Source organism: Emys orbicularis, chromosome 8, assembly GCF_028017835.1.
Source record: "Emys orbicularis isolate rEmyOrb1 chromosome 8, rEmyOrb1.hap1, whole genome shotgun sequence".
Taxonomy (NCBI): domain Eukaryota; kingdom Metazoa; phylum Chordata; order Testudines; family Emydidae; genus Emys; species Emys orbicularis.
The window spans coordinates 66380779-66394864 of NC_088690.1; the positions used below are offsets into that span (position 1 = coordinate 66380779).

General features: G+C 37.6%; 1 protein-coding gene across 1 annotated transcript in view; it reads left to right on the forward strand.

Moving 5' to 3' along the window:
- SUCO (SUN domain containing ossification factor) overlaps nucleotides 1-14086 on the forward strand; it is a 72378-nt gene that overhangs the window by 33591 nt on the left and 24701 nt on the right. Inside the window, exons 7-13 of the mRNA XM_065409617.1 lie at nucleotides 2096-2216; nucleotides 3831-3955; nucleotides 4433-4500; nucleotides 8943-9050; nucleotides 10924-11029; nucleotides 13594-13614; nucleotides 13850-13905. Coding sequence (XP_065265689.1) covers nucleotides 2096-2216; nucleotides 3831-3955; nucleotides 4433-4500; nucleotides 8943-9050; nucleotides 10924-11029; nucleotides 13594-13614; nucleotides 13850-13905 — 605 coding nt within the window. The remainder of the gene's footprint in view (nucleotides 1-2095; nucleotides 2217-3830; nucleotides 3956-4432; nucleotides 4501-8942; nucleotides 9051-10923; nucleotides 11030-13593; nucleotides 13615-13849; nucleotides 13906-14086) is intronic.

Below are 14086 nucleotides of genomic sequence, written 5' to 3' on the forward strand. Positions count from 1 at the left end.
ACACTGATAGAGAGAATGCATGGCTGTTTGCTCCGCTGGGTATTAATACATACTCTGAGTCAATTAATAAGTAAAAAGTGATTTTTATTAAATACAGAAAGTAGGATTTAAGTGGTTCCAAGTAATAACAGACAGAACAAAGTAAGTCACCAAGCAAAATAAAATAAAATGCGCAAATCTATGTCTAATCAAACTGAATACAGATAAGATCCTTACCAGTTCCAGAATGCTCCCTTTTACAGACTAATCTCCTTTTAGCCTGGGTCCAGCAATCACTCACACCCCTTGTACACTGTCCTTTTGTTCCAGTTTCTTTCAAGTATCCTGGGGGGTGGAGAGGCTCTCTCTTTAGCCAGCTGAAGACAAAAATGGAGGGGTCTCCCAGGAGTTTAAATAGACTATGGGTCCCACATATGTCTATTACAACATGTGGGGTACCTCATCCAGTGCACAAAATGACCCAATAACTGTGGGTGAAACAAGTCAATTGTTACACTCTCAAATGAACTCTCATAGAAAAATAAGACAAACACTTTATCACCCATGGGTGAATAAAGTGATCCATCTGTCTGACCTCTCAGTTCTCCTCCTCAAAGGAAAACTTCACAATAGCTTCAAAAGACAGACCTGGGAGCTTAAATTCAAAACTTTGCTAGGTACTAAAAATCATGGACTGGATTTATGGTTTATCACCACAATCTATAACCCCACTTAACATTCCCTCCAGCTTTTTTCCCCCCCTATGACTGAAGAGGTGTTAACTGGCCACTTCACCTTGAATGTGTTAACTACTTATGCTGAACGGTCTGTTCTACCTTGTATTTAGCTGGGATATTTACAAAGATCATTTGATTACCTATTCGGTTCATTCCCTCTGAAGCACCTGGCTTCTGTCTGAAGACAGGATACTGGGCAAGATGGACCTTTGGTCTGACCCAATATGTACTCCTGGGGGAATTCTGCACCATTGCGCATGCGCCGAATTAATGTCCACCGCAGATTTATTTGCTTCCCCGCAGAAAAATTACTTTGATGGGAAAGCAAAAGGAAGCCACAAGAGGGGTCATACAACCCTCAGCTGCTAGTCCTGGCTGGGCTGGGGAGGACGGGACTTCCTCTTGCCCTGCACGGCATCTGGGGATGGGACAGACCTACCTCCAGATTTCTCCCCCAGCTGTAGGCAAAGCCTCCCCATTTTCCCCCCCTGCCCACTTCTTGCACGCATGGCTCCTCAGCTGCAGGAGGAGGGATCACTGTACAGGATGCTGCTCCCCCATCCACCCGACCTCCGTGCATCCAGATCCCCTCATACCCAGATCCTCCCGCTGAGCCTCATTTCACCCCCCCGCTGAGCCCCACTCTCCCTGCACCTGGAACACCCCAGTGAGGCACCCGGATCCCCACCCTACCAAGCCCCAACCAGCTGCACCTGGTTCCTCAACCCACTGAGCCCCCCCCTCCCCCAGCATCTGGACCCCCCCCCCTGAGCTTCCCATATCCAGACCCCCCTGCCGCGCTCTATCCCACCCCCGCACTGAGCCCCAACCACCTTCACCTGGATCGCCCTGCAGAGTCCCATTACTGTTGCACCCAGAACCTCCCCACAAGCCTCTGTGCATCCAGATCCCCTCTGCACCCGGATCCCCCACTGAGCCGCTCGCATCCAGATTGCCCCACACAGAACCCTCTCATCTGCACCTGGAGCCCCCCACACTAAGCCCTTCCACACTTGGATCCTGCCTTGTTGAGCCTGCCTGCCCACACCTAGTACACCTGGCATGCAGAATTTTAAAATACTGTGTGCAGAATTTTTAATTGTTTGGCGCAGAATGCCCTCAGGAGTAAATATGGCTCTTAAAGAGCTTCTCTTCCCAGACCTGCAGAGAAGCCCTTTGTAAGCTCAAAAGCTCTTATCAACAGAAATTGGTCCAATAAAAGATATTAACTCATCCACCTTGCCCATTTAATATTATGTTGATTTGGAATCTGTTTGGTTTTTAAAAAGCACTGTAGTTCTTCATTGTATTTTCTTGATTTAATGTTGGCTGTCTTAAAAACCTGAATCCTGTATCTTGCTTGATATTTTTTTTTGCAGAAGGACTATAAAAAAGCAGGAGAAATTGACCCTACATCAGTAATAACCCCAAAGGACCCAGGAGACATTCCAACATTTGATGAGTGGAAGAAGAAGGTTATGGAAGTAGAAAAAGAAAAAAGTAATTTCCATGATTAATTCCTTTGGTCTAAATATGAGCCACTTCTATATTTTACAGTGTTTCCTCTTTTATTAACTTTGTCTAAAATTTAAATATAATTTAAATCGTAAAAGTAAATGCATTAGGATACAGCCCAAAAGTCCACTTCTGTACTAAAAATATATAATACAGAAATACAACTGACTTCCTTGTGTGGTTGTCTGTCAAAATATTATCCCCATAGAACATGGCAAGGCATTGGCATTTGACAGTGTTTCATAAACATCAAAATTGCAAGAATTTCAACTTTAATTAAAGCAGCTGGGACTTGTGTGCAGCTATTTCATTGCAAACTGTTAGGCAGACTTCCATTTTGCAGAAGAAAAACTGATGCTGAAGCAGCTAGTCCTGCCCAAGTATCTCCTTAACTGGATATAAAAATGTCAGACTTTAAAGATAGTAATCTCGCAGTCCTATAGAGCTGGGAAAGGGAACATTTTCCCATCTTCCCATTGAACCTGGTTCTTATTTCTAGCCCAGAAATGTCCTACAATGACTGTATTTTAAAGTCATGGCATATATAGTAAATCTAAACAAATTAATATTTAAAGGCTTTTATGGGTTTCCCTAAGATCTGTGCAGTTCTCACTCAGTAATTAAGAAACTTGACATTAGGTGGAGGGCTACAAAAAATAGTCCTAGTGACATTTTTAAAAACCTCAAGTGTTTGTATTTTTGAACTTTGGTAAAAGAGATGGCATATAGAGAAACATGATGGCAAAGTTTTATCAACACTCATTTAGGATGCCCTGCATACCTTCCTTTGGCTTTGTCACCTGTGAGTAGAAGGAAGTTTCTGAATGAATGCTGCTAAAACATGTCTATCACACCATTACGTAGCTGTGTGTGTAAATGTCCAAAAAGTTTTGAAGTGTGTGGCCATTACCTCCATTCAGATACCTACTTTATCTGTCTTGGTTTTTATAATATTTAAAAATTTACTACAAATTACATAAAGAAAAAATTGTTTGTGGCCTAATTCCACAAAAGTCAGGGAATTCTGCGTAATGGTAATCACTGGTGCCTAAGCCTTGCCATACATGCTTCACATCATTCATTTATACAGCTGTCTAGTGGTCAAGAACACAAGGTACATATTACATTGTGTCTTATTTATAGAGCACCAGTCACTGAAATATCTATTTGAAGTATTGTGCTCTTTTCTGATAGAGAAGCGAGAACTAATTAATTGCCAATTTCCCTTTTGGGAGTTTGTCAACAATTTAACACTTTAAAAAAACATGCCCAAATTCTGGGTGCAGGATATTGTTTCATATAGATGAAAGCTTCCCTGCATTGGCAAATTGAAGTGCTAACATGGGAACAAGATACATTATTTAATTAACTATTAAGGTCCACATAAAAAATGAAAGAGGAACCTTAAAAGCAGCTCTATGGAAAGAGCATTATTTTTAGTCTTATCACATACAGTGAATTAATTTGTGCGCTTATGTTGAAGCTTGCAGCTTTGTTACTCAAATGTTGAATAACAATACTTTCTTCAGATCTGAAAAGATTGGGCCCATACATGTCTTTTGTTACCTTGTTAACAATAAAAATTTATCTTGTCTGCAGGTCAATCGATGCACCCATCCTCTAATGGAGGACAGCATGCCACAAAAAAGGTTCAGAAAAACAGAAATAACTATGCCTCGGTAGAGTGTGGTGCCAAAATACTGGCTGCTAATCCAGAAGCAAAGGTAATTTTATTTACTAATTTGGGCTTATGAATGTGTATGTGTGCATATTTTAAATGTGATCTTGTACTGTTCTAGCCACACTTACCTTAAAACAAAACACTGGTTTTCTAAGGCAGTGTTTTCTAACCTTTTTTCAGTAGTTCTTTTTTTGGCTTTTGAAATACTGGAATTCTGTGAAAAGATCTACCTAGCATAGGAATCTATGGAAGCTAGTTATGTTGTGTGGTGTAAAATCTTGCCAGCTTATTTAATAAGCGACTAATCCTCTGGAGGTATATGTGATCTGAGATGTATTATCTTCTGCATGCTGTCCTGTTTAATCAGTTCCATAACTTGGTATTTGACTCCTAGAATTATATGTGCACTCTAAATGCAGAAGTATGGATTGAAAGGTCATTTGTGTTAAAGGAAATAAATGTTGCTTTATTTTAATTCTTTATTACCTGTCATAACTTAAGAATTTTATTATCCATTTAGAGCACATCAGCAATTCTGATAGAAAACATGGACCTCTATATGCTAAATCCATGCAGTACTAAAATCTGGTAAGTTATGTAGCACTGTGCATAGGATTTTTTGGTTTGCCATCCTGCTGGGAATATGTGCAAACTGGTCCATTTACTTGAGATCAGAATCTGCCTGCCTTAAGTGACACTAAACTATTCAGAGTGGGGTAGAGAGGGAAAATACTCAAGAGTTTAGAAGAAGGTGGACCTTCATTTCCTCCATTGCAGAGAAAATCCAATTTGGTGGTAGTACTACTTTCTCTACGGTGTTGAGATATGGTGATAGAGGGATGGCTTCACCTAAGTTTTGAGTTTTGTGCTTGGTCTCTGTAGTTTAGTTGCTCCCATGGCATCTGAAACAAGGAGGTTGCTCTGCAGACTAAACCAAGGAGAGCAGCATAGGGAGAAGGGAAAAGAAAACACAGAAGGCAGCTCTAGCCCTTCCCACCTCAAAGAAAACCGTACCGTGGGGGTTTTTTGGGAGTCAAGTCTCTTCTAAAGTTCCTATATTCTTTTCCTTTCTCCCCTGCTTCAGCCTAACCCTTCTTCTACCATGCCCACTATTGTCATAGGAGCCCTCTCAATTATCAGTTCTTTTGTAATCAGCAAGTTCAGCCTCAGAGTCCAAGAGCTGGTGCCACTTAGCTCAAGATCAAGCTTGGGCAACCAATCTTTTCCATAATTCTGAATCTTCTCCACACATGAACTAGCAGAACATTTAAATGCCATGTTTTTAACAGAGCTGATGTTTTTCATGACACACTATTAATCTAGCTTTTTTCTGTGAAATCTATGATCTTAGGGAAGAAAAAAACCTGTACATCCATTTGACCTTTGTAAAGACTTAAGTGAGACTTCCACAACTGTATAGTTGCTTTTGAAGGTGTTTAAAACACTGGTTTGGATTATATTTGCTTTTTCCAGGTTTGTGATAATTTGTTTGGTCTGTATGTAGGATGGATTACCCTAGGTATGTCAGATGTTGGAGCATATGGCATTTATCAGTATACTATTGAATATATGCTGTAAATCTGTTCCATTTGCATAAAAATTGAAAGTCTGCTTTTAATTCAAATTGTGATTTGTACAGTATTAAATGTACCTCAGGATTATAATTTTGTGAGTAAACTGATGAATATAGTGAGTCACTGTGCTGAAAATCTGAGTTTAGACTGTAACCTGAGTTTAGACTTTAACTCTCCTGGGCTGGGAGCACCATGGAAACAAATGTATTCAAATCCTGGAGAGAGACTAGGACAGCTATTTCTCTTCATTGTTGTGCCATATCTTTTCTGATTAAATCAGTTAGCATATTAAGTCCTTTTCAAATACAGGATAGTTAAGATGAGGCATACTGAAGAAATGAATACAGGGAAATGTTTAACCTGGAATGAGGCCTGAAAGTGGCTAATTGACGGAGTCCTTAGTAGTCAACTTGAAAGTTGAATATTCATAATAAATGTCATCTGAAGAACTTGCATTATTTACACAGTGCTTGTCACTTGACAGGTGATGTGGGCTCTTTTTTGCTAATCCTTTGTGCTTTGAAATTTTCCTATGCATCTTCAGTTGGTGACAGTGCTCTTGTTTAGGAGTATTATTACTAAGTAATGATTAGCAGTCTGCACAAGCCTGCTTCTCCTCTAAATGGATAGCATATGTAAAAATACTCAGGTATCTAGTTAGAATCCTAGAAATATAGAACTGGAAGGGCCCTCAGTAGGTCATCTAGTCCAGTATCCTGCACAGAGGCAGGACTAAGTATTATCTTGTCCCATCCCTGACAGGTTTTTATCTAACCTATTCTTAAAAACCTCCAGTGGTGGAGATTCCACAATCTCCATAGGTAATTTGTTCTAGTGTTTAATTACCCTTACAGTTAGGAAGCTTCCTAATGTCTAACCTGGCTGCAATTTAATTACTGCAATCCATTTCTCCTTGTCCTATCCTCAGTGGATAAGGAGAACAATTGATCACCCTCCTCTTTATAGCAATTTTTTACATGCTTGAAGACTCTTATCATGTCCCTCTTCAGGCTTCTCTTCTCCAGACTAAACAAATGCAGTTTTCACTCTTTCCATGTAGGTCAGATTTTCTAGACCTTTAATGATTTTTGTTGTTCTCCTCTAGACGTTCTGCAGTTTGTCCACGTTTCCTGAAATGTGATGCCTCGAATTGGAAACAGAACTCCAATTGAGGCCTTTTCAGTGCTGAGTAGAGTGCAAGAATTCTTTATCGTATCTTGCTTACAATATTGCTAATACATCCCAGAATGATGTTGGCTTTTTTCCACAGTATTATGTTGTTGACTCATATTTAGTTTGTGATCCACTCTAATCCCCAGATCCTTTTCTGCAGCACTTCCTAGGCTGTCATATGCCATTTGTGGAATTGATTATTCCTTCCAAAGTTAGTGCTTTGCATTTGTCCTTGTTGAATTTCATCCTGTTTATTTCAGACCATTTGTCCAGTTAGTCAAGATCATTTTGAATTCTAAGACGCTTGCAATCCCTCCCAACTTATCATCTGCAGACTTTAAGCGTGTTCTCTATGCCATTGTCCAAACCATTTATGAAGATACTGAATAGAATAGGACACAGGACAGATCCCTGCAGGATTCCATTCAGTATGCCCTTCCAGTTTAACTGTGAACCATTGATAATTACTCTGAGTATGGTTTTCCAACCAGTTGTGCACCCAACCTTATAGTAGATTCATCTAGGCTATATTTCCTCAGTTTGCTTATGAGAAGGTCATGTGAGACCATATAAAAAGCCTTACTAATGTCAAGATATCATATCTGCTGCTTGCCCCCTATCTGCAAGGCTTGTTACCCTGTCAAAGAAGGATATTAGATTGGTTTGACATGATTTGACAAATCTAGGTTGACTGTTATTTGTCACCTTATCGTCTAGGTGCTTACAAACTGATTGTTTGCTCCATTATCTTTCCGGATACTGAAGTTAAGCTAACTGATTTATAATTCCCTCGGTTGTCCTTATTCTCCTAGGGCTTGTCTATATATACAGCAGTGCAGCAGCACCATTGTAGTGCTTTAGTGAAGACACTACTATGCCAATGGGAGAGCTTTTTTTATTGGCATAGTTAATGCACTTCTGTGAGATGCATGGGTAGAGCTCTCCCCTTGACAGTGCTGTCTACACTGGGGGTTAGGTCAGTATAACTATATCGCTCATGGGTGTGGGTTTTTCACACTCCTCAGTGACGTAGTTATACCAACATAAGATTGTAGTATAGACCTGGTAGAAAGCAGTATTGTGGAGTAATTGCAGGTTCCACCGTTTCCTGCATGCTATCTCAACTTTATACACTACATACTCTAGGCTGCATGAACAACTGGAGAAGTTAATATAAAACTTTTAAAATTTCCTGTATGCATTGCATGGAAAGGGGGAGAGGCAATGATTGGGAGTGCTGCTCTATTTTCCTTTGTGATCCTTAGAAATTTGGAGCCTTCTTCAGAAGGACTAGAGAAAAGGTGTTAGGCACTCCTATGCCAATGTGAGACTATAAACTCCAGACAACTTTATGTAGGTTCCCTCTTGAATTCCCTCCATCTTCCTCACTTTTAAACTAGTCATTTAACTCACCACCTTTTTTCTTTTTATTTAATAAATGGTGTGAATTTTTGTTTTAGTTGTTTAGTTCTCAAATTTGTACATAGGGTGGGCACAAGTCCTTAAAGCAATACATTTTCCAAACTACCAAATCCACAAATTGTCCAAAAACACCCTCTAAGTACTTAAGGTATGTCTACACTACAACAGCACAGCTACAGCGCTGCAGCTGTGCTGTTGTAGCGCTGAAGTGTGTAGACGCTTTCTACATTGACAGAAAGTATTTGTCCATCTGTGCAGGTAATCCATCTCTCCAAGAGTTGGTAGCTAGGTCAACGGAAGAATTCTTCTGTTGACTTAGCTACTTCTACAGTGGGGGTTTAATAATTAATTTCTGTTAATAAAGAGCAAGCCAGAATAGAATCTAGTTTGCTCTTCTGGAGTTGGAGTTGTATTGGCTTTGCAATATTATCAGGAATAAAGAGTAGTAGGTACTTACTGAAATAAGTGGATATGACCCTGAATACTCAAAGGGGGCAGATGATGATCTGTGGGATAAGATGTCACTTTTCTGAGTAGAGCTTAATTTGAAAGAAACGAGAGTTGCATTCTTTTACTTTGAGAAAATGGGTGTTTTGAGCTAACATTTTATTCCATTTCCTGTGCATAGAATTTAAAAGCAAAATAATCTGCAACCCACCCACACACCACAGGAGCAGTTTCTTTGACAAATTTTCTAAAGGTATCAGTGAGTGGTGCCTCTGTATTGTTGTACAGCTATCTTGTGGCACATTTACATTGTGAATGAAAGATTTAGTAGCACTAATGGTTTTGAATTGTGTAATGAAATTGTGTGTTTGCTGGAGGTCACTTATTTCCAATATCTCTTTTTTTGTCTTAAAGGTTTGTTATTGAGCTCTGTGAACCAATTCAAGTAAAGCAGCTTGACATTGCAAATCATGAATTATTTTCATCTACTCCTAAAGACTTCCTGGTGTCCATTAGCGACAGGTATGTCATATAATCAGAATTTTGAATTTGTGATCATTTGCATTCAGAAAGCTTAACATAAAGCAGGAATAATACTCAACAATTGCAATGATTTCATAACTAATAGAATTTGAATACCAAATACTACTGTGTGGCTCATTCCTTTGCTTAATGTAAATGTTGTGAAATAACATGGAAGGTTAACTATGCATGTGTATTAGGTATTTTTCAAAATAGGTAGGTATATCAGCCATTTAGCTTTCCCCCAAAAAGCAAAATAATTTAATCTACACTATTACCTTGATGTCCTGTGGTACTTTCTAGATCAGTCTTTGATTTGCCTCCTTAAAAATGGCAGGGGAAAGTATCATTGATCTCTTTTTTTAATTTTATTTCCTCCCTAGATGAGGTTTGTATCCCAGAAGTAATTTTTTTTACCATAGAAGTAAAAAACACTAAAATGTTAAAGAACTTACTTGCAAATCAGGTATCTAATATATTGGCATTTATTTTATCTTTAATTTGTAGTTAAATTTTTAACTCCTTGATTGATTGTCATCCTTAATTGTAAAAAGCAAGTAACATATTTTAAGAGATCCCACATCTTTGCCTTCCAGTGGTATAGAACCAGTTGCCCACATCCTAAACTCCCAACCAATGTTATCATTAGAGTAAAATATTAACTCTTTAGTAGATCCCATATCCCTTTTTTTAATTTTTAGATCGTGTGTGTGTGTGTAATATAAACACATACACAGGGCAGAAAGCCGAAGTCCCACTGCATGGGGATGAAGCCTGGGTCCCTGAGCCCTGCCAACGGGCATTGAAGCTCAAGCCTGAGCAATGTAGTTTCATGGGGGCCCCTGTGGCATGGGACCCCAGGCAATTGCCCTACTTTCTACCCCCTAACGCCACCCTGGCTCTTATATGTAGAAAACCAGTTATTGCGGCATAAGTGGGACCTTAAGTGGAGTTTTTATAGCATATTGCCAAGGGGGGGGACCTCAGAAAGAAAAAGGTTGAGAACCCCTGGCATAGGGGATCTATTGATCACTCCTTCCCAGTAACTTGTGAAGGACTTTATCTTCTCTTGAGCTTTGATGGCTCAAAAACTATGGGTGCATGGTCATGTTTCAAAATTCCAAACTTTGTATCTGTCATGTTCTCTCTCTCCCCTAACCTCCAGCTACTTAAATGAGGGCAACACTTATAGCTATATATGCATCTAAAGCAGTCTGTAGTAAAAAGCAGACGCACACACTTTATTGCAATACTAAAGTAGGTATTAACATGTTTGTAAACTATATATTCAGTTAACTTGTTCTTAAGTTAGCAAGTCCTTAGCCAAAATCATCCCCGAGCATGAAAAAAACTTTGCTATAGACTGTAAGTATTTTGAAATGCTTGGAATCTCAGTAATTTAGTAACTGAACTGGGATTAATTCTGCCATCATTGAGTATGATACTTTAACAGCAGTGTTTTATCTAATGGTTTAGAGTCTCTTTTGCTAAAAGAACAATGATGTTCTGTTGAATTTGGGACTGGCAAACTTCTTTATTTTGCAACATCCAGACCATTTTTCCTTTTCAAAGCAAATACTTCAATATATTTTGTTTGGATTTAAAAATCAGTGCCCAGCAACACAGGCCTTGTGCATAATCCTTTAATAATTGTATCGACATTATGGAAGCAGGATTGATTTCAGTTTAGAGTTTCCTAGAATGGCTAAACAAGGAATATTGAAGTTATGAAAAAAGAATTGGGAAAAATATTATTAAAATGAAATACTGATTTTTTTAAAAGAATTAATTATTCAAAGAATATTAAAATTATGAAAAAAATCTTGATGATTCTCTGCTTTTTTAAAAAAGTCAACATTTTGATATTTTCCAGGTACCCAACAAATAAATGGATTAAATTAGGTACTTTTCATGCTAGAGATGAGAGAATTGTCCAAAGCTTTCCTTTGGATGAACAGATGTATGCAAAATACGTTAAGGTAATATTTTTAATGTGCACTGAATGCAACCATTCTCACTTTTAATGTACAAATTTTTTTTGAAGGATGACTTCCGCATGAGTCACCAATACAATGTTACTTGAGTCTGTTCAAACCTGGGTTGAAAAGTCCTTGCTCAGTTAGCAATCTGAATTTTTGTTTACTGACATACCATGATTAATTCAAATACAAGAGGGTATTAAGGAGGGGTTGATAACTTTAGCATCAATTTTCTCAACTGCAGCTGATTTTGTAACTTTGTTTGGTTTTGGCTGCCAATGTTTTACTTTGCTTTTTAGGTTTAATGAAGCGAAATGTTCTCAGAACTTTTATTTTCTTTATAAGTACAATACATACCAATACACATGTGGTGCATATTTCCACAGGTTCATATTACCTGCGGTAGTTTATTCTGTATCTCTACGGTTTAACCTATACTCTAGCAATTATACACTTCCTCAGCAGTTTTTACTTTATACAGGTCTGTCTCATCTTACGCGGGGGTTCCGTTCCGTGGTTAGCGCGTAAAGCGAAAACCGCGTATAGCCAAAATCCCATTGAGTTCAATGGTGGGCGAAATCGCCCGCACTACAGGTATAGTATTAAAATAGTTTTTCTCTTTTTTGTTTTTTGTTTCTTGTTTTTGCTGACCGCGTAAAGTTGAAATTGCGCATGTTAAATGCGCGTAAGATGCGACAGACCTGTATTGCTACACAACTTCAAACAAAAATAATGATGCATTAAAATCTGAAATTTTAGAACTTCAGTTTTGATATCTAGTATAGTATTCATAGTGGAGTTCTTGAGCTGTAACTGTCACATACGCTAATTCCTTTGAATTATTTAGGCTTACTGTTGCTGGAGCCACAATTTAATAATTGATAAATTCACAGAGGCTTGTTTTGCATTGAGAATACTTTATTTAAGATTTCAGGAAAACATGTGAAATCTAGCCTATTTAGAAATCCTCTCATAGTTAATGAAGAGAATGCATTGGTACAATTGCAAGTTGCTTTTGTTCTGAAAAGGATACTATTGCTTCCAAATACTTGCTTTTTGATTTTGTTTAGAACAGTTTTTTTTCTCTAGTTAACATCTCATCTGAGCATCCAAAACAACATCATTTGATGCATTGGCATGCTTAATGTTTGTTTTCACTAATAAAAGTGAGCATGTAACAATGTCATAAGTAAACATTAAATCTGAGGCCAGCTTTCTATTTTCATTTGATTTTTTTTTTTTTTTTTTCCATTCCCTAACTTCAATTCAAATATACTTGTACTGCAGTGCTTTCTGGAGTAACACAACTTGAATGGAATCAGTGTGGATTTTGATTTGCTAATCTCCCCCGTCCCTCTTTAAAAAAAAATAATTTGAAGCATACTAGCCTTCATTTAGCATTCTCTCTCTCTCTCTCTCTCTCTCTCTCCTTTGAACCTGTGTTTAGATTATAGTTGGTTAAAGTTGTAGTGTATCTTTTTAATGTTATCATGGTAATTTATTTTATACCCTTTTTTAAATTCTATCACAATACTATTAATTTTTTTCCAAAAATTAAACTTTGGCACCGTCCAAGAAAACACAATCACTTGAAATCGCTGAATTTCTGTAAAAATTGGCTTATACTATAAAATTAAGCAATCTATTTTCCTAATGATGTGGGAGTGATTTAACTTGTAATCTATGATAATAACTATCCACATCTTTTACTCTTCAACTGTTAATTGCATAATTACACCCCCAAAAAATCTTGCATGAGTCTGTAAAATGACAAGATAAAGACTTTTTGCTCTGCCTGCTGGCTGAATTAATAGCCTAATCAGTATAGCCAGAACTGTGACTTTATCTGTTAGTAAAGTACCAAAAGTGTGCTAGATGCTATAGAATTTTAAAAATCTCTTGTATGTAATGTTCTGCCTTAAATATTATGGTCCAAAAACCATGAAATCTTAAAAGTACTAATTGTTCTTGGAGTGTATTGGCTTTTATAATATCGAATATAGTTTGCTAGCATGTTACAAATATAGTAGTGGCTAAAACTTTCCCATTGGATCTTCAGCTGTTCTATCACCTATCTTCCCCTAGAAATATTTCTGTAAAACAGAACATGTTATGTTGAAATTAGAACAGTTACAGTATGTATAAAGTACATACTAAATGTTTCTTCTAAAAGTTCTCATCTTTCAGTAGGCTGTTTAATGCTTCCCCCCCACCCCAACTTAATAATCATCACATTTATTTAGCTTAATTCATTTCAATATTCTGTGTCTGGCATATCAAATTTTTTATCATTCTATAACAGAAAATTTGGAATCTGGCTATATCTTTCGATTAATAGAAACAAAGATTTCCGTGCATGTTGTTCCTTTCTGTCTGCAAATTGAGGGCTAAAATAAATCTAGGTTTACCTAAAGCAAACTATGTAGTATTGCAGCTTTATCCTTCGCATCTTATTTCTTTGTGCATTTTATAGTACTTATTTAAAAAAAAAAAATCTAGTTGCCTGTGGCATGGCCTTTGTACTGACATCTTTTTTTTTTTTCTTTTCCTTTCTCTTGCTTCAGATGTTCATCAAGTACATAAAGGTTAGCAACCTCCTTTCTGAATGTTGAATGCATAGGGCTTGGGTATAATCTGTGGCTCGGCATGTTAATGCATGGCAAGAATAAAGCTTTCCAAGAACCTTTCTGTAATGAGCAATCTGCACATCACTTACATAAATCTAACTTGCAGATTGAAAACTGTATGGATATGTTGAATGGAGGTTTAACTTGATGGTTCTTTGCTGTTCTTCCATTTTGAATACTTCTTATTCTTTAGGTGGAGTTGGTATCACATTTTGGATCAGAACACTTTTGTCCTCTAAGCCTTATAAGGTAATATAGAATGAAACACTTCAGCTGAAAGTTTTCTTTAGCTACTTTTGCATCACTGCAATAATGTTTTCTAGTGACAACTGGAAAACGCAAATTTGAGCTTTCAGTAGCTTTATTCTTTTTGAAATTCATTAGTGGAGTGTTTGCTTATAAGATCAACAGGTTACATAGATTAGCTGCT